At 48.3% G+C, this 22,181-nt stretch overlaps 1 protein-coding gene across 2 annotated transcripts; it reads right to left on the bottom strand.

The window, feature by feature from the left end:
* Positions 1–314: 314 nt before the first annotated feature.
* On the bottom strand, positions 315–20,602 carry LOC129716082 (protein CutA homolog). Of its 2 annotated transcripts, none has more exons than XM_055665960.1 (6): positions 20,530–20,602; positions 16,539–16,687; positions 10,907–10,966; positions 9,874–9,919; positions 5,993–6,042; positions 315–773 (listed from the first exon to the last, which is right to left on the bottom strand). In XM_055665960.1, the coding sequence occupies exons 1-6, from the start codon at positions 20,548–20,550 to the stop codon at positions 674–676; spliced, it is 426 nt and encodes a 141-aa protein (XP_055521935.1). In that variant the 5' UTR covers positions 20,551–20,602; the 3' UTR covers positions 315–673. The 2 variants fall into 2 exon arrangements, with proteins under 2 accessions (XP_055521935.1, XP_055521936.1); XM_055665961.1 differs by having other exon boundaries at positions 20,522–20,585.
* Positions 20,603–22,181: the final 1,579 nt, after the last annotated feature.

The raw sequence follows: 22,181 nt of genomic DNA, 5'->3' as shown, positions 1-22,181 counted from the left end.
AGAAGGTTATGGGTTTTTGACTGTCCACGATCACAGCTTTTTTGTTATGTCCACAGAAAATCAATAGGGAACAAGATGCTAATTTCCGAGTATGAAAATGGCCATAACTTTTTAAATACTTGAGATATGAAAGTGAATTAGGTGTCAAATTAAACTTATTTTTATGCTTTATCTGATGGGATCAATTACAGACTTGATTTTTTAAATCTCAAAATGTTGTAACATTGCTACATTTTGTGTCTCTCTTCCAGTATTTTTGTCTTATCTACTCTAAGCTTCAGATGGGCAGGGTGGATGGACAAGAGAACAAAAGGTGCAGTAAGCAAGAAGATATTTAATCACAGATTGGCAATGGGACAACCACAGTGTTAGTGAGGCACTACTGCTTAACAAGGAGGGAGTTCCCAGTCGAACCCTCCCACTTCACTGTCAGTAGCTTGGGTACCGGGTGATCAATGCATGACAGAGAGGTGCTCCCATTGTCAGGGACCTCGTTGCAGCTACGTACGAGGGAACATTCAAAGCACCTTTGGAAAGGGGAGGAAATGAGGCGGCATTTGCTGGGGGTATGCGGGGAGGGAACAGCCCAGATGCAGAGCCCCGCAGAGCGAGGACGGCTGGCTGAGTGGCACGCTCCGAGCTTGGACATCACCCGCCTCTCCCGCTCACAGGCTTACTCTGGCACCGCCTGACTCAGCCATTTCATGTACGGTGGGTTTCCCTGGTCGATCGGCAGGCTGATAACCTCTGCCACGTCATACGGGTGGATTGATCTAGCAGGAGAGAGAGAGACGGAGAACTATAATTATCACCGCAGACAATAGACAATAGGTGCAGGAGTAGGCCACTGTGATCACTGTTGATCAGCCGCAATCAGTACCACACTCCTGCCTTCTCCCCATATCTACTGACTCTGCTATCCAAGAGCTCTATCTAACTCTCTGTTGAAAACATCCAGAGAATTGGCCTCCTCCCAGAGAATTCCACAGACTCACAACTTCACTGGCTTCCCATCTCCCACCGGATCACCTACAAAATCCTGATCCGCACCTACAAAGACCTCCACCATCTTCCCCCCCCCCATATCTCACTGACCTCCTCTCCCCCAACCCTCACGGTCCATCAGATCCACATCTGCCGGTCTCCTCTCCATCCACAAATCCAACCTCCGCAGTTTAGGGGACAGAGCCTTCTCCAGGGCAGCTCCCAGGCTCTGGAACTCCCTCCCCCAACTGATCCGCAATTCCGTGTCTCTCACCATCTTCCAGTCCCGCCTCAAGACCCATCTCTTCACCTCTGCCTATCCTTAGCCTATCCTTAGATATGGAAGAGACCCTGGTGAGAGCCTCATCTATAGTTGAAGAGGGGAACCCGAATTCCCTAAAGAATGAGGACATCTACGATGCCCTGGTGTTGAACACCTCATCCTGGGAGCAGATGCGGCGTAGACGGAGGAATTGGGAGTAGGGGATGGAGTCCTTACAGGAAGCAGGATGGGAAGAAGTGTAGTCCAGATAGCCATGGGAGTCAGTGGGTTTATAGTGGATGTCGGTCAGTAGTCTACCACCTGCGATGGAGATAGTGAGGTCTAAAAATGGTAGACAATAGACAATAGGTGCAGGAGTAGGCCATTCGGCCCTTCGAGGGAGATATCATAGAAACATAGAAAATAGGTGGAGTAGGCCATTCGGCCCTTCGAGCCTGCACCACCATTCAATATAATCATGGCTGATCATCCAACTCAGTATCCCATACCTGCCTTCTCTCCATACCCCCTGATCCCTTTAGCCACAAGGGCCACATCTAACTCCCTCTTAAATATAGACAATGAACTGTGGCCTCAACTACCTTCTGTGGCAGAGAATTCCACAGATTCACCACTCTCTGTGTAAAAAATGATTTTCTCATCTCGGTCCTAAAAGATTTCCCCCTTATCCTTAAACTGTGTGTGGCCCCTTGTTCTGGACATCCCCAACATCGGGAACAATCTTCCTGCTTCTAGCCTGTCCAACCCCTTAAGAATTTTGTAAGTTTCTATAAGATCCCCTCTCAATCTTCTAAATTCCAGCAGGTACAAGCCGAATATGAAAGTCCTGCCATCCCAGGAATCAGTCTGGTGAACCTTCTCTGGCAAGAATGTCTTTCCTCAGATATCGGAAATGGTCCAGGTGAATTTGGGTGCGGATGGAAGTTTGTGGTGAAATGGATGAAGTCAGTGAGTTCTGCATGGGTGCAGGAGGGAGCACCAATGCAGTCGTCAATGTAGCGGATGTAGAGTTCGGGGATAGGGCCAGGGTACCCCTCGTATAAGGATTGTTCGACGTACCCTGCAGAGAGGCATGGAAGGTCATGTTTGACTAATCTTCTTGAATTTTTTGAAGAGGTTACTAGGGAAATTGACGAGGGTAAAGCAGTGGATGTTGTCTATATGGACTTCAGTAAGGCCTTTGACAAGGTTCCTCATGGAAGGTTGGTTAAGAAGGTTCAACTGTTGGGTATAAATGCAGGCATAGCAAGATGGATTCAACAGTGGCTGAATGGGAGAAGCCAGAGGGTAATGGTGGATGGCTGTTTATCGGGTTGGAGGCAGGTGACTAGTGGGGTGCCTCAGGGATCTGTGTTGGGTCCTTTGTTGTTTGTCATGTACATCAATGATCTGGATGAAGGTGTGGTAAATTGGATTAGTAAGTATGCAGATGATACCAAGATAGGGGGTGTTGTGGATAATGAAGAGGATTTCCAAAGTCTACAGAGTGATTTAGGCCATTTGGAAAAATGGGCTGAAAGATGGCAGATGGAGTTTAATGCTGATAAATGTGAGGTGCTACACCTTGGCAGGACAAATCAAAATAGGACGTACATGGTAAATGGTAGGGAATTGAAGAATACAGTTGAACAGAGGGATCTGGGAATAACCATGCATAGTTCCTTGAAGGTGGAATCTCATATAGATAGGGTGGTAAAGAAAGCTTTTGGTATGCTAGCCTTTATAAATCGGAGCATTGAGTATAGAAGCTGGGATGTAATGTTAAAATTGTACAAGGCATTGGTGAGACCAAATCTGGAGTATGGTGTACAATTTTGGTCGCCCAATTATAGGAAGGATGTCAACAAAATAGAGAGAGTACAGAGGAGATTTACTAAAATGTTGCCTGGGTTTCAACAACTAAGTCACAGAGATAGGTTGAATAAGTTAGGTCTTTATTCTCTGGAGCGCAGAAGGTTAAGGGGGGACTTGATAGAAGTCTTTAAAATGATGAGAGGGATAGACAGAGTTGATGTGGACAAGCTTTTCCCTTTGAGAATAGGGAAGATTCAAATAAGAGGACATGACTTCAGAATTAAGGGACAGAAGTTTAGGGGTAATATGAGGGGGAACTTCTTTACGCAGAGAGTGGTAGCGGTGTGGAATGAGCTTCCAGTGGAAGTGGTGGAGGCAGGTTCATTGGTATCATTTAAAAATAAATTGGATAGGCATATGGATGAGAAGGGAATGGAGGGTTATGGTATGAGTGCAGGCAGGTGGGACTAAGGGGAAAAAAAATTTTGTTCGGCACGGACTTGTAGGGCCGAGATGGCCTGTTTCCGTGCTGTAATTGTTATATGGTTATATGGTTATAGAGGCAGGCATAGCTGGGGCCCATGCGTGTGCTCATAGCTATGCCTTGGATTTGGAGGAAATGGGAGGAGTTAAAAGAAAAGTTGTTGAGGGTAAGGACCAGCTCCGCTAGGCGGAGGAGAGTATTGGCGGATAAGGGGGGAGGTTTAAAGGAGATGTGCGGGGAAAGGTTTTCTTTAAACACAAAGGGTGGGGTGTGCCTGGAACACACTGCCAAGGGTGGTGGTGGTAGCAGATATTATAGAGCGTTTATTTGGCTCTTAAATCGGCACATGTATATGCAGGAGCTGGAGGCGTCTGGATCAAAGATCCTACAGCGAACAAGATGGTCCACTCGACGAAAAAGACATAGTACGGTCATTGGCAGATTCGTGGGTCATTTTCGGCCCCATTTCAGACGCCGAGTCAGAGTCAATTTAATTGTCATTTGGACCCCTGGAGGTCCAAACGAAATGCCGTTTCTGCAGCCATACATTACACACAAATAGACCCCAGACACAACACAATTACATTTTACATAAACATCCATCACATAACTGTGATGGAAGGCCAAAAAAACTTATCTCTCCACTGCACTCTCCCCCCGCCGATGTCAGAGTCAAAGTCAAAGCCCCCGGCTGGCGATGGCGATTGTCCCGCGGCCAGTAAAGCCACTCCGGGTGGTGCGAGGTCGCACACCGGGTCTTGGTGTTGGAGCCCCCGGTGTGCGCTCGCAGAGTCCCGCGGCCATTCCAGCCGCGCGGGGCAGTGGTGTCAGGCCCCGCTCCAGGAGCTCTTCAACCCCGCAACACGGGCGGGAGAAGTCGCCGTTGCAGGAGCCCCGAAAAGCGGTCTCCCTCCAGGGATCCGCGGGCTCCCGGTGCCGCCGTCCGCAGACCCGCAGTAGCAGCCTTCGCATCGGCAGCAGCAGCAGCAGCAGCAGCAGCAGCAGCAGCAGCGGCAGCAGCAGCAGCAACGCACCTCCACCGCTCCACCCGTTCCGGACTCGGCCAGCTCCGCGACGGCAACGGTGAGTCGGCACCAGAGTCCCCGGCTTCTTCCCGTTGGAGGCCGCTCCTCGTTGCGGCCTCAACGACAGCTGAGACCCGACGAGAAAAGGTCGGGTCTCCAGTGCAGGGAGAGATTCAAAAGTTCACCCCCCCCCCCCCCCCTCCCACCCCACCCCCATCCCCCCACACACACACACCCCAACATAAAATAACAAAAAACTACATAAAAACACAGACAAAAAATAATAAAACACGGACAGGCTGCAGAGGCCGCTGCTGGCCAGAGCCGCGCCACCTACCGGATGTTTCCGTAACCGGCTTCCGTCTCCGCACCAAAGATCCCGTAGGATACTAGTGCGGAGACGGAAGCCGGTTACGGAAACATCCTCGTAAAAATCAAAGTTATTTGGTAAAAATCTTCTCCTCATTTTCAGAATTTTAATTTATTAACACAAACTGTTCCCCCGCAACGTTGATTACACTGCGGGTCGGGTCGGGTTACTAAAATGGATGAAAAACAAGGCCCACGTTCCGCTCCGTTGCGTACTACACGTCAGCCCATTGCATTTAGCAGGAGTGGTCTATCTTGCTCCGCTATAGGATCTTTGCAATGGGTCACCTGCAGGCAGCGGAGATTAGTTTATCTTGCTTTCATGTTCAGCACAAACATTGCGGGCCGAACATGTATTGGGTTTACATATTCTGTTGTGATGCTGCAAGTAAGAATGTCATTGTTCTATCTGGGCAATAGAACAATATGTCCCATCGGCAAGACTAAACATAAACTGGCCGATCATATTGCTGAACATCTTCACTCAGTCTGCCTGGATCTACCTGATCTCCCGGTTACTAAACACTTTAATTCCCTTTCCCATTCCCACACTGACCTCTCTGTCCTGGGCCTCCTCCGTTGTCTGAGTGAGGCTAAACGCAAGAACAGCACCTCATATTTTGCTTGGGCAGCTTACACCCCAGCGGTATGAATATTGACTTCTCTAACTTCAAGTAGCCCTCGCTTTCCCTCTCTCTCCATCCCCTCCCCCACCCAAGATGCACCAGCATCTTGTTCTCACCCAGCAAACAGCTAACGTTTATATTTTATTCATTGTTCTAAATCTCTCTACACCACCGTCTATATCTCCCCTTTCACTTTCCTGTGACTGTCAGTCTGAAGAAGGGTCTCGACTCAAAACGTCACCCATTCTTCAGTTTAAACCAGCATCTGCAGTTCCTTCCTGCACAATAAAACACTAAAGAAGGGTTTCGGCCTGAAACGTTGCCTATATCCTTCGCTCCATAGATGCTGCTGCACCCGCTGAGTTTCTCCAGCATTTTTGTCTACCTACTATAAAACACTCTTGACTCTTGGTGTTTCTTTACTCACCGTACAAATGCTGCTAAATCGCTAACTTTGCTGGTCCGCGTTTTAATCATCTGTTCAGAAGACAAAAAATAAAAGAACTAATTATTCTGAAGAAATACATGCACATTTTACCCAAGGTCGTTCTGAGTCTTACTGACGTCAGGCAAAGGGATACAGGGAGGTTGGGATGCCTGATGATGCACAACTATTCCCTCAGAAAACAATATTAAAGAGGAGATGTTAAAATTGTACAAGGCATTGGTGAGGCCAAATCTGGAGTATGGTGTACAATTTTGGTCGCCCAATTATAGGAAGGATGTCAACAAAATAGAGAGAGTACAGAGGAGATTTACTAGAATGTTGCCTGGGTTTCAGCAACTAAGTTACAGAGAAAGGTTGAACAAGTTAGGGCTTTATTCTTTGGAGCGCAGAAGGTTAAGGGGGGACTTGATAGAGGTTTTTTTTAAAATGATGAGAGGGATAGACAGAGTTGACGTGGAAAAGCTTTTCCCACTGAGAGTAGGGAAGATTCAAACAAGGGGACATGACATGCGAATTAAGGGACAGAAGTTTAGGGGTAACATGAGGGGGAACTTCTTTACTCAGAGAGTGGTAGCTGTGTGGAATGAGCTTCCAGTGAAGGTGGTGGAGGCAGGTTCGTTTTTATCATTTAAAAATAAATTGGATAGTTATATGGATGGGAAGGGAATGGAGGGTTATGGTCTGAGCGCAGGTATATCGGACTAGGGGAGATTATGTGTTCGGCACGGACTAGAAGGGTCGAGATGGCCTGTTTCCGTGCTGTAATTGTTATATGGTTATATGGCAGTTGCAGTATAATGTGGATAAATGTGACGTTATCCACTTTGGTGGCAAAAACAGGGAAGTAGACTATTATCTGAATGGTGGCCGATTAGGAAAAGGGGAGATGCAACGAGACCTGGGTGTCATGGTACACCAGTCATTAAGAGTAGGCATGCAGGTGCAGCAGGCAGTGAAGAAAGCGAATGGTATGTTAGCATTCATAGCAAAAGGATTTGAGTATAGGAGCAGGGAGTTTCTACTGCAGTTGTACAGGGTCTTGGTGAGACCACACCTGGAATATTGCGTACAGTTTTGATCTCCTAATCTGAGGAAATACATCCTTGCCATAGCGGGAGTACAGAGAAGGTTCACCAGACTGGGATGTCAGGACTTTCATATGAAGAAAGACTGGATAGACTTGGCTTGTACCCGCTAGAATTTAGAAGACTGAGGGGGGATCTTATAGAAACTTACAAAATTCCTTAAGGGGTTGGACAGGCTAGATGCAGGAAGATTATTCCCGATGTTGGGGAAGTCCAGAACAAGGGGTCACACAGTTTAAGGATAAGGGCGAGGTCTTTTAGGACCGAGATGAGAAAAACATTTTTTTACACAGAGAGTGGTGAATCTGTGGAATTCTCTGCCACAGAAGGTAGTTGAGGCCACAGTTCATTGGCTATATTTAAGAGGGAGTTAGATGTGGCCCTTGTGGCTAAAGGGATCAGGGGGTATGGAGAGAAGGCAGGTATGGGATACTGAGTTGGATGATCAGCCATGATCATATTGAATGGCGGTGCAGGCTCGAAGGGCCGAATGGCCTACTGCACCTAATTTCTATGTTTCTATGTTTCTACTTCCACGTCAGTAAGTTGCAGATTCAAGCACGCTCCAGAGCCTTCACTGTATGTTACTCACAGACTCATGTTCCTGTTTAGACGTAACTCAGTGAGTCAGGCAGCATCTCTGGAGAAAAAAATGTGACTTTCCCGTTGAGGACCCTTCAGGTTGACGAAGGGTCCAATCCGATTGTTCACAAGACCACAACGTGTGACTCTTGATGTTCACAAGAACACCTCTTCCGCAGCCAACAATGGACCATTGTGGGCTCCACCTTTCCTGGGTCATTTGGTGCTGGCTTTGATTTGTTCTGTACCTTTTCATGCCTCTCCCGTAACTGACTCTCAGTCCCGACCCGCAACGTCACCCATCCTTTTTCTCCAGAGATGCTGCCTGTCCGGCTGAGTTACTCCAGCATTTTGCCTCTATCTTCGGTATAAACCAGCATCTGCAGTTTGTTTTTACTTATTCCTGTTTCGTTGGGTGCAGTAACACTACAGACAAGTTGGGACAAAGTAGAGCTCTCCTCTGTACTCTAGCTTCAACAATCAGGCAAGCTCGAAGCTCCACACACAAAATGGTGGAGTAACACAGCACAACAGGCAGCATCTATGGACAGAAGGAATGGGTGACGTTTCATGTCGAGACCCTTCCTCAGCCTATCTGACGAAGTTTCTTGTTCCGACATTTTTCACACAGAGAGTGGTGAATCTCTGGAACTCTCTGCCACAGAGGGTAGTTGAGGCCAGTTCATTGGCTATATTTAAGAGGGAGTTAGATGTGGCCCTTGTGGCTAAGGGCATCAGGGGGTATGGAGAGAAGGCAGGTACGGGATACTGAGTTGGATGATCAGCCATGATCATATTGAATGGCGGTGCAGGCTCGAAGGGCCGAATGGCCTACTCCTGCACCTATTGTCTATGTTTCTATGGCATGTCATATAACCATATAACAATTACAGCACGGAAACAGGCCATCTCGGCCCTACGAGTCCGTGCCGAACAACTTTTTTTCCCCTTAGTCCCACCTGCCTGCACTCATACCATAACCCTCCATTCCCTTCTCATCCATATGCCTATCCAATTTATTTTTAAATGATACCAATGAACCTGCCTCCACCACTTCCACTGGAAGCTCATTCCACACCGCTACCACTCTCTGAGTAAAGAAGTTCCCCCTACAATACAATACAATACAATTTATTTGTCACTTGAACCTCATAGAGGCTCAAGTGAAATGTTGTTTCTGCAGTCATACATACAAGAAAAAAAAGACCCAAGACACAACACAGTTTACACAGACATCCATCACAGCGCATCTCTCCTCGCTGTGATGGAAGGCAAAAAAACGTATCTCTCCCTCATCTTATCTCTCCCTCCCTCATATTACCCCTAAACTTCAGATTCAGATTCAGATTCAATTTTTCATTGTCATTGTCAGTGTACAGTACAGAGACAACGAAATGCATTTAGCATCTCCCTGGAAGAGCGACATAGCAAACGATTTGAATAAAAAAATAATAAGTGTCCGGGGGGGAGGGGGGGGGTGGTGATTGGCAGTCACCGAGGTACGTTGTTTAGTAGAGTGACAGCCGCTGGAAAGAAGCTGTTCCTCGACCTGCTGGTTCGGCAACGGAGAGACCTGTAGCGCCTCCCGGATGGTAGGAGGGTAAACAGTCCATGGTTGGGGTGAGAGCAGTCCTTGACGATGCTGAGCGCCCTCCGCAGACAGCGCTTGCTTTGGACAGACTCAATGGAGGGGAGCGTGGAACCGGTGATGCGTTGGGCAATTTTCACCACCCTCTGCAATGCCTTCCGGTCGGAGACAGAGCAGTTGCCATACCATACTGTGATGCAGTTGGTAAGGATGCTCTCGATGGTGCAGCGGTAGAAGTTCACCAGGATCTGAGGAGACAGATGGACCTTCTTCAGCCTCCTCAGGAACTGTCCCTTAATTCTGAAGTCATGTCCTCTTGTTTGAATCTTCCCTATTCTCAAAGGGAAAAGCTTGTCCACATCAACTCTGTCTATCCCTCTCATCATTTTAAAGACCTCTATCAGGTCCCCCCTTAACCTTCTGCGCTCCAGAGAATAAAGACCTAACTTGTTCAACCTTTCTCTGTAACTTAGTTGTTGAAACCCAGGCAACATTCTAGTAAATCTCCTCTGTAACCTGAGACCCATTGAGTCTGAAGAAGGGTCTCGACCCAAAACGTGACAATAACCTAAACTAAACTAAACTAATAGGATTTGAAAACTCACAAGTAAAACTTCATTGTCCTCTTCAATCTTTCCTTCCCATTGGTATCTGCAAGATAAAAACATGGAGATTTACACATCACATGCATGGCAGCACTGCTCTCTCTGAAAGTGAATGGGAGCATTTATATGTGAGCACATTCACATTGTCCTGCAAGTCTGTCCAGGTGACGAGTCCTGTACATCGGCGAGACCAAGCGCAGGCTCGGCGATCGTTTGGCTGAACACCTCCGCTCAGTCCGCCTAAACCTACCAAATCTGAGGAAGGACATTATTGCCATAGAGGGAGTGCAGAGAAGGTTCACCAGACTGATTCCTGGGATGTCAGGACTGTCTTATGAAGAAAGACCGGATAGACTTGGTTTATACTCTCTAGAATTTAGGAGATTGAGAGGGGATCTTATAGAAACTTACAAAATTCTTAAGGGGCTGGACAGGCTAGATGCAGGAAGATTGTTCCCGATGTTGGGGAAGTCCAGGACAAGGGGTCACAGCTTAAGGATAAGGGGGAAATCCTTTAAAACCGAGATGAGGAGAACTTTTTTCACACAGAGAGTGGTGAATCTCTGGAACTCTCTGCCACAGAGGGTAGTTGAGGCCAGTTCATTGGCTATATTTAAGAGGGAGTTAGATGTGGCCCTTGTGGCCAAGGCGATCAGAGGGTATGGAGAGAAGGCAGGTACGGGATACTGAGTTGGATGATCAGCCATGATCATATTAAATGGTGGTGCAGGCTCGAAGGGCCGAATGGCCTCTACTCCTGCACCTAATTTCTATGTTTCTATGTTAACGGAATGAAGGGATATGGGGAGAAAAGCAGGAACGGGGAACTGATTTTAGATGATCAGCCATGATCATATTGAATGGCAGTTTTGGCTCGAGGGGCCGAATGGCCTACACCTGCACCTGTTTCTCTATGTTTCTATCATTCTATGATTCTAGAATGAAATATTTAATTGAGGGATGCAAGTGACTGTTGGCCCGCATGGCGAAAAGATGTCTCCGTGACCTCTATTCGATGCAAAGACTCACGTACATGGATGTTATCTGTGGGATGATGTTCACACAGGCAGCCAGTTGCTTCTGTACAGCGGCCCTGGAGAGTTGAAACAAAGCATGAAACTCAAAGTCTGTTGCACAGGTTATGAGCAGGAAAATGCTCGTTCGTCTTGCTTGAGACCCCATTTGTGTTAGATTGTGGTGACATACGTAACCGTCAGGCTCAGAACTGGGACCCCAGCTATTTACAATATATATTAATGATCTGGATGAGGGAATTGAAGGCAATATCTCCAAGTTTGCGGATGACACTAAGCTGGGGGGCAGTGTTAGCTGTGAGGAGGATGCTAGGAGACTGCAAGGTGACTTGGATAGGCTGGGTGAGATCTGGGCAAATGTTTGGCAGATGCAGTATAATGTGGATAAATGTGAGGTTATCCATTTTGGTGGCAAAAACGGGAAAGCAGATTATTATCTAAATGGTGGCCGATTGGGAAAGGGGGAGATGCAGCGAGACCTGGGTGTCATGGTACACCAGTCATTGAAGGTAGGCATGCAGGTGCAGCAGGCAGTAAAGAAAGCGAATGGTATGTTAGCTTTCATTGCTAAAGGATTTGAGTATAGGAGCAGGGAGGTTCTACTGCAGTTGTACAGGGTCTTGGTGAGACCACACCTGGAGTATTGCGTACAGTTTTGGTCTCCAAATCTGAGGAAGGACATTATTGCCATAGAGGGAGTGCAGAGACGGTTCACCAGACTGATTCCTGGGGTGTCAGGACTGTCTTATGAGAAAGACTGGATAGACTTGGTTTATACTCTCTAGAATTTAGAAGATTGAGAGGGGATCTTATAGAAACTTACAAAATTCTTAAGGGGTTGGACAGGCTAGATGCAGGAAGATTGTTCCCGATGTTGGGGAAGTCCAGGACAAGGGGTCACAGCTTAAGGATAAGGGGGAAATCCTTTAAAACCGAGATGAGAAGAACTTTTTTCACACAGAGAGTGGTGGTGAATCTCTGGAACTCTCTGCCACGGAGGGTAGTTGAGGCCACAGTTCATTGGCTATATTTAAGAGGGAGTTAGATGTGGCCCTTGTGGCTAAGGGGATCAGAGGGTATGGAGAGAAGGCAGGTACGGGATACTGAGTTGGATGATCAGCCATGATCATATTGAATGGCGGTGCAGGCTCAAAGGGCCGAGTGGCCTACTCCTGCACCTAATTTCTATGTTTCTATTTCTATGTCTATGTTTCTATCAGGTCGGAATCTTCTCAGCTCTGCCCTTGATCAGGGGGGCAGTGAAACTAGTCGGAGTACTCGGGTGGGGAGTACTGTTGCCGACTGTCCCGTATTTGCCGGGACGTCCCGTATATTGGGCTCAATTGTCCCGTACGGGACCGCCCTTGTCTCGTGTTTGACCGCTACTATTCGGGTCGAGGGCACTGTCTGGTCGTCCGGCCCCGCCTCACCCGTCCCGACGTAGTGCATCCCGTGGAGTGCAGCAGCAGCAGCAGCAGCAGCAGCAGCAGCACCTCGCCCGTGGCCCCGTCGGTCGGTCGGCAGCCCGGCCCAGCTGTCCGACCTTCGGACCTTCGCTTACCGCTGACACCACCACCACCGGACGATCATCGGTTCATGAGTTGGACGGAGCGCTGGACTTTGCGCGCGGCCCCCGGGCCAAAACTCCTCACAGCTGGCCCCGCCGGCTGGACTTTGTGTGCAGTCCAGCACCCGGGGCCAACTCATCATTCACCCAGACACGGCCCAGTCGGTCAACAAATTGCCGTGAGGATTTTGTCCCGTATTTTGACCTATTGTCCATTATTTGGGAGTGAGGAAGTTGGCGACTCTAGTGGGGAGGGACGGAACGGGAGGCAAAGCAAGGGTTACTTGAAGTTGGAGACAGCAAAATAGAGAGAGTACAGAGGAGATTTACTAGAATGTTGCCTGGGTTTCAACAACTAAGTTACAGAGATAGGTTGAATAAGTTAGGTCTTTATTCTCTGGAGTGCAGAAGGTTAAGGGGGGACTTGATAGAGGTCTTTAAAATGATGAGAGGGATAGACAGAGTTGATGTGGACAAGCTTTTCCCTTTGAGAGAATAGGAGAAGAGTTGTAGCCTGCCAAAAACGCTAGGGAAGATTCAAACAAGAGGACATGACTTCAGAATTAAGGGACAGAAGTTTTTAGGGTAACATGAGGGGGAACTTCTTTACTCAGAGAGTGGTAGCGGTGTGGAATGAGCTTCCAGTGGAAGTGGTGGAGGCAGGTTCATTGGTATCATTTAAAAATAAATTGGATAGGCATATGGATGAGAAGGGAATGGAGGGTTATGGTATGAGTGCAGGCAGGTGGGACTAAGGGGGAAAAAGTTGTTCGGCACAGACTTGTAGGGCCGAGATGGCCTGTTTCCGTGCTGTAATTGTTATATGGTTATATAGTTAATCTCTGGTTTAAACCAACATCTGAATTTCCTTTCTGTACACAGCGTAATCATTGTCCCTGTGACCACAGAAGCTTCCTCCCACATCCCAAAGATGTGTGGGTTGACAGCTTATTTTGCCACTGGAACTTGCCCCTTGTATCTAGGCGGGTGCTTAGTTTATGTTCATAAGTGATAGGAGCAGAATTAGGCCATTCAGCCCACCAGGTCTACTCTGACATTCAATCATGGCTGATCTATCTCTCCCTCTCAACTAAATTCTCTGGCTTCCCCCGACACCCGTACTAATGAAAGTTTAGTTTAGTTTAGAGATACAGCGTGGAAACAGGCCCTTCGGCCCACCGAGTCCACGCCGACCAGCGATCCCCACACACTAACACTATCCTACACACACTCAGAGGAAGTCCTGAAGTTGACAACCTGGTGCTCAGAGAACAATCTGGCTCTGAACACCAGGAAAACAAAAGAGCTCATTGTCGACTTCAGGAGGCACAGCACCGACTTAGCCCCCCTACACATCAACGGCGAGTGTGTGGAGAGGGTCAACACCTTCCGGTTTCTCGGCGTCCATATCGCTGCTGATATCTCCTGGACGGACAACACGACAGCGGTCATCAAGAAGGCTCAGCAGCGGCTGCACTTCCTGAGGGTCCTCAGGAAGCACAACCTGGACTCTAACCTGCTGCTGACCTTCTACCGCTCGTCCATCGAGAGCCTGCTGACATACTGCATTACAGCATGGTATGGCAGCTGCACCATGGCAGACAGGGAGAGGCTTCAGAGGGTAACCAGGACAGCGCAGAGGATCATTGGTTGCCCTCTCCCCTCCCTGATAGACATTTACACCTCCCGCTGCCTTAGCAGGGCAAAGAAGATCATCAAAGACAGCTCCCATCCTGCGTTTGGACTGTTCGACCTGCTGCCCTCTGGAAGGCGCTATAGATGCATCAAATCCAGGACAAATAGACTCAGGAATAGTTGCTTTCCGAAAATTATAACTACTCTTAATTCAAATTCACACATGCACTGACTTCACAGCCCAACACCCGGACTTCCATCTGTATATATGTATATAGCGCCGCAGAATTGTGCACCTATCCCCCCCCCCCCCCCTTCTCCCTTCTGTTTTTGTTTTCTGTTTCTTGTTTTTTGTACTAAATTATATGTATGCACTGAGTACGAGCAGCTTTTAATTTCATTGTACATGTATAGTGACAATAAATGGCATATCATATCATATATCATATCACTAGGGAGAATTTACATTTATAACAAGTCAATTAACCTACAAACCTGCACATCTTTGGAGTGTGGGAGGAAACCGAAGATCTCGGAGAAAACCAAATTCTACACTATCTAGGCTTTTGCACCTTCTCCAGTGAGCACGTGTGTTTTCTCCGGGTGCTCCAGTTTCCTTGCACACTCCAAAGACGTGCGGGTTTGTAGGTTAATTGGCTTCGGTAAAAAATTGTAAATTGTCCCTAGATATAGATATGCCATTTATTGTCACTATACATGTACAGTGAAACTGAAAGCTGCTCGTACTCAGTGCGTACATACAATTTAGCACAAAAAACAAGAAACAGAAAAAACAAAAAACAGAAGGGAGATGGGGGTTGGAATAGGTGCACAATTCTGCGGCGCTACATACATATATACAGATGGAAGTCCGGGTTGGGCGGTGTAGTCAGTGCATGTGTGAATTTGAATTTATAGTAGTTATAATTCTCGGAAAGCAACTATTCCTGTGTCTGTTTGTCCTGGATTTGATGCACCTATAGCGCCTTCCAGAGGGCAGCAGGTCGAACAGTCCAAACGCAGGATGGGAGCTGTCTTTGATGATCTTCTTTGCCCTGCTAAGGCAGCGGAAGGTGTAGATGTCCATCAGGGAGGGGAGAGGGCAGCCAATGATCCTCTGCGCTGTCCTAGTTACCCTCTGAAGCCTCTCCCTGTCTGCCATGGTGCAGCTGCCATACCATGCTGTAATGCAGTATGTCATCAGGCTCTCGATGGACGAGCGGTAGAAGGTCAGCAGCAGGTTAGTGTCCAGGTTGTGCTTCCTGAGGACCCTCAGGAAGTGCAGCCGCTGCTGAGCCTTCTTGATGACCGCTGTCGTGTTGTCCGTCCAGGAGATGTCAGCAGCGATATGGACGCCGAGAAACCGGAAGGTGTTGACCCTCTCCACACACTCGCCGTTGATGTGTAGGGGGGCTAAGTCGGTGCTGTGCCTCCTGAAGTCGACAATGAGCTCTTTTGTTTTCCTGGTGTTCAGAGCCAGATTGTTTTCTGAGCACCAGGTTGTCAACTTCAGGACTTCCTCTCTGTAGGCTGCCTCGTCTCCCTTTGAAATAAGGGTGTGTAGGATAATGTGAGTGTGCGGGGATCGCTGGTCAGCATTCACTCCGTGGGCCGAAGGGCCTGTTTCCGCGCTGTATCTCCAAACCCCACGAGATTGATCCCTGGGATGGCGGGACTGTCATATGAGGAAAGATTGAAAAGACTAGGCTTGTATTCACTGGAGTTTAGAAGGATGGGGGAGGTGGGGTCTTATAGAAACATATAAAATTATTAAAGGACTGGACAAGCTAGATGCAGGAAAAATGTTGGGCGAGTCCAGAAACAGGGGCCACACAGTCTTAGAATAAAGAATAGGTCATTTAAGACTGAGGTGCGAAATTCACCCAGAGAGTTGTGAATTTGTGGAATTCCCTGCCACAGAGGGCAGTGGAGGCCAAATCACTGGATGGATTTAAGATAGAGCTCTAGGAGCTAGTGGAGTCAAGGGATATGGGGAGAAGGCAGGCACGGGTTATTGATTGGGGACGATCAGCCATGATCACAATGAAGGGCCGAATGGCCTACTCCTGCACCTAATGCATTTCGTTGTCTCTGTACTGTACACTGACAATGACAATTAAAATTGAATCTGAATCTGAATCTGTATTTTCTATGTTCTATGTTCTAAAGAGCGAGTATTATCACACCAGATCTGTGGGAAAGGAACTGCAGAAGCTGGTTTAAACGAAGATTGACCCAAAAAGCTGGAGTAACTCAGCGGGACAGGCAGCATCTCTGGAGAGAAGGAATGGGTGACGTTTCGGGTCGAGACCCTTCTTACAGTTGGTCGAATGGCCTCCTTGCGTAATGAGTAGGTTCCAGACTCGCACCGAGGTCTAGTCCACGTTTAAACAATGAAGCAACGTGCAGGTAAAGAGCTGCTGATTTACCGGGCGATTTTCTTGGCCTCCTCCATGTTGGGGCAGGTGACAAAAGCAGTCGAGTGCATGCCGGACACATAGGAAGGAGCCTCCATCGAGAGCAGTCGTAATCCCACACTTCTCACGCCAGACAACATCAACAGAGTGAAAATAAGAGCCTATAAAACACAAGTCACAGAGTGATACAGTGTGGAAACAGGCCCTTCCCCAACTTCCCACACCGGCCAACATGCCCCAGCTACACTAGTCACAGAGTGATACAGTGTGGAAACAAGCCCTTCAGCCCAACTTGCCCACACCGAGTCCCAGTTATACTAGTCATAGTGGAAACAGGCCCTTCAGCCCAACTTGCCCACACCGGACAACATATCCCATCTACACTACAAAATAGGACGTACATGGTAAATGGTAGGGAATTGAAGAATACAGTTGAACAGAGGGATCTGGGTATAACCGTGCATAGTTCCTTGAAGGTGGAATCTCATATAGATAGGGTGGTAAAGAAAGCTTTTGGTATGCTAGCCTTTATAAATCAGAGCATTGAGTATAGAAGCTGGGATGTAATGTTAAAATTGTACAAGGCATTGGTGAGACCAAATCTGGAGTAATGGTGTACAATTTTGGTCGCCCAATTATAGGAAGGATGTCAACAAAATAGCGAGAGTACAGAGGAGATTTACTAGAATGTTGCCTGGGTTTCAACAACTAAGTTACAGAGATAGGTTGAATAAGTTAGGTCTTTATTCTCTGGAGCGCAGAAGGTTAAGGGGGGACCTGATAGAGGTCTTTAAAATGATGAGAGGGATAGACAGAGTTGATGTGGAAAAGCTTTTCCCTTTGAGAATAGGGAAGATTCAAACAAGTGGACATGACATCAGAATTAAGGGACAGAAGTTTAGGGGTAATATGAGGGGGAACTTCTTTACTCAGAGAGTGGTAGCGGTGTGGAATGAGCTTCCAGTGGAAGTGCTGGAGGCAGGTTCATTGGTATCATTTAAAAATAAATTGGATAGGCATATGGATGAGAAGGGAATGGAGGGTTATGGTACGAGTGCAGGCAGGTGGGACTAAGGGGAAAAAAAAAATGTTCGGCACGGACTTGTAGGGCCGAGATGGCCTGTTTCCGTGCTGTAATTGTTATATGGTTATATGGTTACACTAGTCCCACCTGCCTCCGCTTGGTCCATATTCCTCCAAACCTGTCCTATCCATGTTATGAAGCTGGAAAGTGTACAGGAAGATTTACGAGGATGTAGCCAGGACTAGTTTTGCGCACAATATTCCAAATGCAGTCTGACCAGTGCCTTATAGAGCCTCCACATTATGCATCCTTGTTTTTATATTCTAGTCCTCTTGAAATAAGGGCGGAACTGTGGTGCAGAGGTAGTGGTGCTGCCTCACAGCGCCAGAGACCCGGTTCGATTCTGACTACGGGTGCTGTCTTTATGGAGCTTGTACGTTCACCCCGTGACCGTGTGGGTTTTCTCCAAGGTCTTCGGTTTCCTCCCACACTCCAAAGGCATACAGGTTTGTAGGTTAATTGGATTGGTGTAAATTGTCCTCAGTGTGTGTAGTGTTAATGGGCGGGGATCACAGGTCGGTGCGGACTTCTTTGGCCGAATGGCCTGTTTCCACACTTTATCTCTGAACTAAACATGCATTTCCCTATGCAGAGACACCACAGAAACGTTATTGAAAACAGGCTGACCCACACTTTCAAAATCTATCACTATAACATGTGGAGACACAAGAGACTGCAGATGCCGTTAAAAAAATACTAGGCAATGGAGGAACTCAGCGAGTCAGGCAACATCTGTGGAGGGAAATAAACAGATGGTGGTTTGGGTTGGGACCCTTCACCAGGAGCCTGAGGAACACTCACTGCTAATTATTTGAAATAAGTTGTAGGAGAATTGGGCCATTCGCCCCATCGAGCCCACTCCGCCATTCAATCATGGCTGATCTATCTCTCCCTCCTAACCCCATTTTCCTGCCTTCTCCCCGTAACCGCTGACACCCGTACTAATCAAGAACCTGTTAATCTCTGCTCTAAAAACAACCAGTGACTTGGCCTCCAAGAGGTAAAAGCAACTGGATAAAAAGAACCAGGAATGATGTTTCAAATTGTGAAGTCAGAGGAAGGAGAGTAAGAAGGGGGGAAGGGGAGAAACGGGTGAGGCGCAGGGGATTCTCCCCCAATGCTACAATCCAGAGGAATCTCCCCAGTGCAACAATCCAGAGGAATCTCCCCAGGGCAACAATCCAGAGGAATCTCCCCAGGGCAACAATCCAGGAGTCTCCCCAGTGCAACAATGCAGGAGTCTCCCCAGTGCAACAATGCAGGAGTCTCCCCAGTGCAACAATCCAAAGAAATCCCTCCAGTGCAACAATGCAGGAGGAGTCTCCCCAGTGCAACAATCCAGATACGTCTCCCCAGTGCAACAATGCAGGAATCTCCCCAGTGCAACAATGCAGGAGTCTCCCCAGTGCAACAATCCAGGAGTCTCCCCAGTGCAACAATGCAGGAGTCTCCCCAGTGCAACAATCCAGGAGTCTCCCCAGTGCAACAATCCAGGAGTCTCCCCAGTGCAACAATCCAGGAGTCTCCCCAGTGCAACAATCCAGGAGTCTCCCCAGTGCAACAATCCAGGAGTCTCCCCAGTGCAACAATCCAGGAGTCTCCCCAGTGCAACAATGCAGGAGTCTCCCCAGTGCAACAATGCAGGAGTCTCCCCAGTGCAACAATGCAGGAGTCTCCCCAGTGCAACAATGCAGGAGTCTCCCCAGTGCAACAATGCAGGAGTCTCCCCAGTGCAACAATGCAGGAGTCTCCCCAGTGCAACAATGCAGGAGTCTCCCCAGTGCAACAATGCAGGAGTCTCCCCAGTGCAACAATGCAGGAGTCGCCCCAGTGCAACAATGCAGGAATCTCCCCAGTGCAACAATCCAGAGACGTATCCCCAGTGCCACAATGCAGGAGTTTCCCCAGTGCAACAATGCAGGAATCTCCCCAGTGCAACAATCCAGAGACGTATCCCCAGTGCAACAATGCAGGAGTTTCCCCAGTGCAACAATGCAGTGCAATCTCCCCAGTGCAACAATCCAGAGAGTCTCCCCAGTGCAACAATCCAGGAGTCTCCCCAGTGCAACAATGCAGGAGTCTCCCCAGTGCAACAATCCAGGAGTCTCCCCAGTGCAACAATGCAGGGGTCTCCCCAGTGCAACAATGCAGGGGTCTCCCCAGGAACAATCTCCCCAGTGCAACAATGCAGGAGTCTCCCCAGTGCAACAATCCAGGAGTCTCCCCAGTGCAACAATGCAGGAGTCTCCCCAGTGCAACAATGCAGGAGTCTCCCCAGTGCAACAATGCAGGAGTTTCCCCAGTGCAACAATACAAAGGAATCTCCCCAGTGCAACAATGCAGGAGTCTCCCCAGTGCAACAATCCAGGAGTCTCCCCAGTGCAACAATGCAGGAGTCTCCCCAGTGCAACAATGCAGGAGTCTCCCCAGTGCAACAATGCAGGAGTTTCCCCAGTGCAACAATCCAAAGAAATCTCTCCAGTGCAACAATGCAGGGGTCTCCCCAGTACAATCCAGGAGTCTCCCCAGTGCAACAATCCAGGAGTCTCCCCAGGGCAACAGTGCAAAGAGTCTCCCCAGTGCAACAATGCAGGAGTCTCCCAGTGCAACAATCCAGAGACGTCTCCCCAGTGCAACAATCCAGAGACGTCTCCCCAGTGCAACAATGCAGGAGTCTCCCCAGTGCAACAATGCAGGAGTCTCCCCAGTGCAACAATGCAGTGGAATCTCCCCAGTGCAACAATCCAGTGGAATCTCCCCAGTGCAACAATCCAGTGGAATCTCCCCCTGGGGATCTGCCCGCTCCCCCTGGGGATATATGTGTATGTGTGTGTGTGTGTGTGTGTGTATGTGTCCCCCACCCCTGAATCCAGGGCCTAGTCCCCCCACACACACCCCCGCCCTCACTCACTCACTCACCCGGCGCGATGACGTCCACATCCCGACGTGTTGACGTCCGTCGCCCCGCCCTCACTCTCTCGCCCGGCGTCCACATCCCGCGGTGACGTCTGTCGCCCCGCCCTCACTCCCTCACCCGGCGCGGTGACGTCACAGGGCTCTGTTCTAATGAGCAGATAAGGAGGGAGAGGAGAGATACTTTAATGCATTGTCACATGTGACCAGTCACAGTGAAATTGTTTGCTTGCACACTCAATATATACAGATAGATGGAGAGAGGGATATAGGGTGATTTCACTAAAGGTCACTGGAGCATAGATCCGCACCCACGGAATTATCGCGTTTGCTCGCTGAATTTATCAAAACAAAGGCATTATTAACTTACTTTTGATAAATTCAGCGAGCAAACGCGATAATTCCCGATATTTTGGACCTGTAAATCTCCACGGCAAATGTCGGCTGTTCATTTCCGCCGCTTTGGCACCTTCAGTTCCCTCTTGAATTTACCTTACTTGCTATCTTTTTTTCCCCTGTAAATCTAGGTAGCTGTGCCTCACGGTCACCCCGACTGGCACAGTAAATTGCAGCTCACAACCTCGCCGTTTTCTATGTTTTTAACGGGTGGGAAAATGCGTTTTTTCCCATCCACTAACATGTACCGAACCCTGCGTAGTGTCCTCCACTTGAGACACTTGTTTCACAATTGGGTGCGGATCAACTGCTCCTTAGTGACCTTTAGAGGCGTGAAATCACCCTATAGGGTAACCTGAGGGGGGGGGACTCCCAGAATTTAAAAGAGAGAAGAGGCAGGACAGGAGTTGGATGGAACGAGGCATAGAGGAGGCGAGCAGAGGGGAACAGATTGAGGGGAGAAGGGGGAAAAGGAGAGGAGGAGGAGGGAAGGAGGCATAGAGGAGGGGAGGAGAAGGTGGAACGGATGGGGATTTGAAGTCGGAGCAGGCTAAGGAGAGATTGAATTGAATTGAATCCTTTGTCATTCAGACCTTTCGGTCTGAACGAAATGTCGTTGCCTGCAGCCATACATGTGATAATAAACAACACACAATAAACGGGAAAGCAGACTATTATCTAAATGGTGGCCGATTGGGAAAGGGGGAGATGCAGCGAGACCTGGGTGTCATGGTACACCAGTCATTGAAGGTAGGCATGCAGGTGCAGCAGGCAGTAAAGAAAGCGAATGGTATGTTAGCTTTCATTGCAAAAGGATTTGAGTATAGGAGAGCAGGGAGGTTCTACTGCAGTTGTACAGGGTCTTGGTGAGACCACACCTGGAGTATTGCGTACAGTTTTGGTCTCCAAATCTGAGGAAGGACATTATTGCCATTGAGGGAGTGCAGAAACGGTTCACCAGACTGATTCCTGGGATGTCAGGACTGTCTTATGAAGAAAGACTGGATAGACTTGGTTTATACTCTCTAGAATTTAGGAGATTGAGAGGGGATCTTATAGAAACTTACAAAATTCTTAAGGGGTTGGACAGGCTAGATGCAGGAAGATTGTTCCCGATGTTAGGGAAGTCCAGGACAAGGGGTCACAGCTTAAGGATAAAGGGGAAATCCTTTAAAACCGAGATGAGAAGAACTTTTTTCACACAGAGAGTGGTGAATCTCTGGAACACTCTGCCACAGGGGGTAGTTGAGGCCAGTTCATTG

Source organism: Leucoraja erinacea, unplaced genomic scaffold (assembly GCF_028641065.1).
Source record: "Leucoraja erinacea ecotype New England unplaced genomic scaffold, Leri_hhj_1 Leri_165S, whole genome shotgun sequence".
NCBI classification, from domain to species: Eukaryota; Metazoa; Chordata; class Chondrichthyes; order Rajiformes; family Rajidae; genus Leucoraja; species Leucoraja erinaceus.
This window is presented reverse-complemented; position numbering and strand designations above follow the sequence as displayed.

Coding starts and splice junctions, on each gene's coding strand:
- LOC129716082 (XM_055665960.1), bottom strand. CDS start 20,550: ATGTGGACGTCATCGCGCCGG. Junction 6,043..9,873: donor AGGACAATGAAGTTTTACTT/GTGAGTTTTCAA, acceptor TCTTCTGAACAG/ATGATTAAAACGCGGACCAG. Junction 774..5,992: donor GATTTAGCAGCATTTGTACG/GTGAGTAAAGAA, acceptor CTCTCCTGCTAG/ATCAATCCACCCGTATGACG.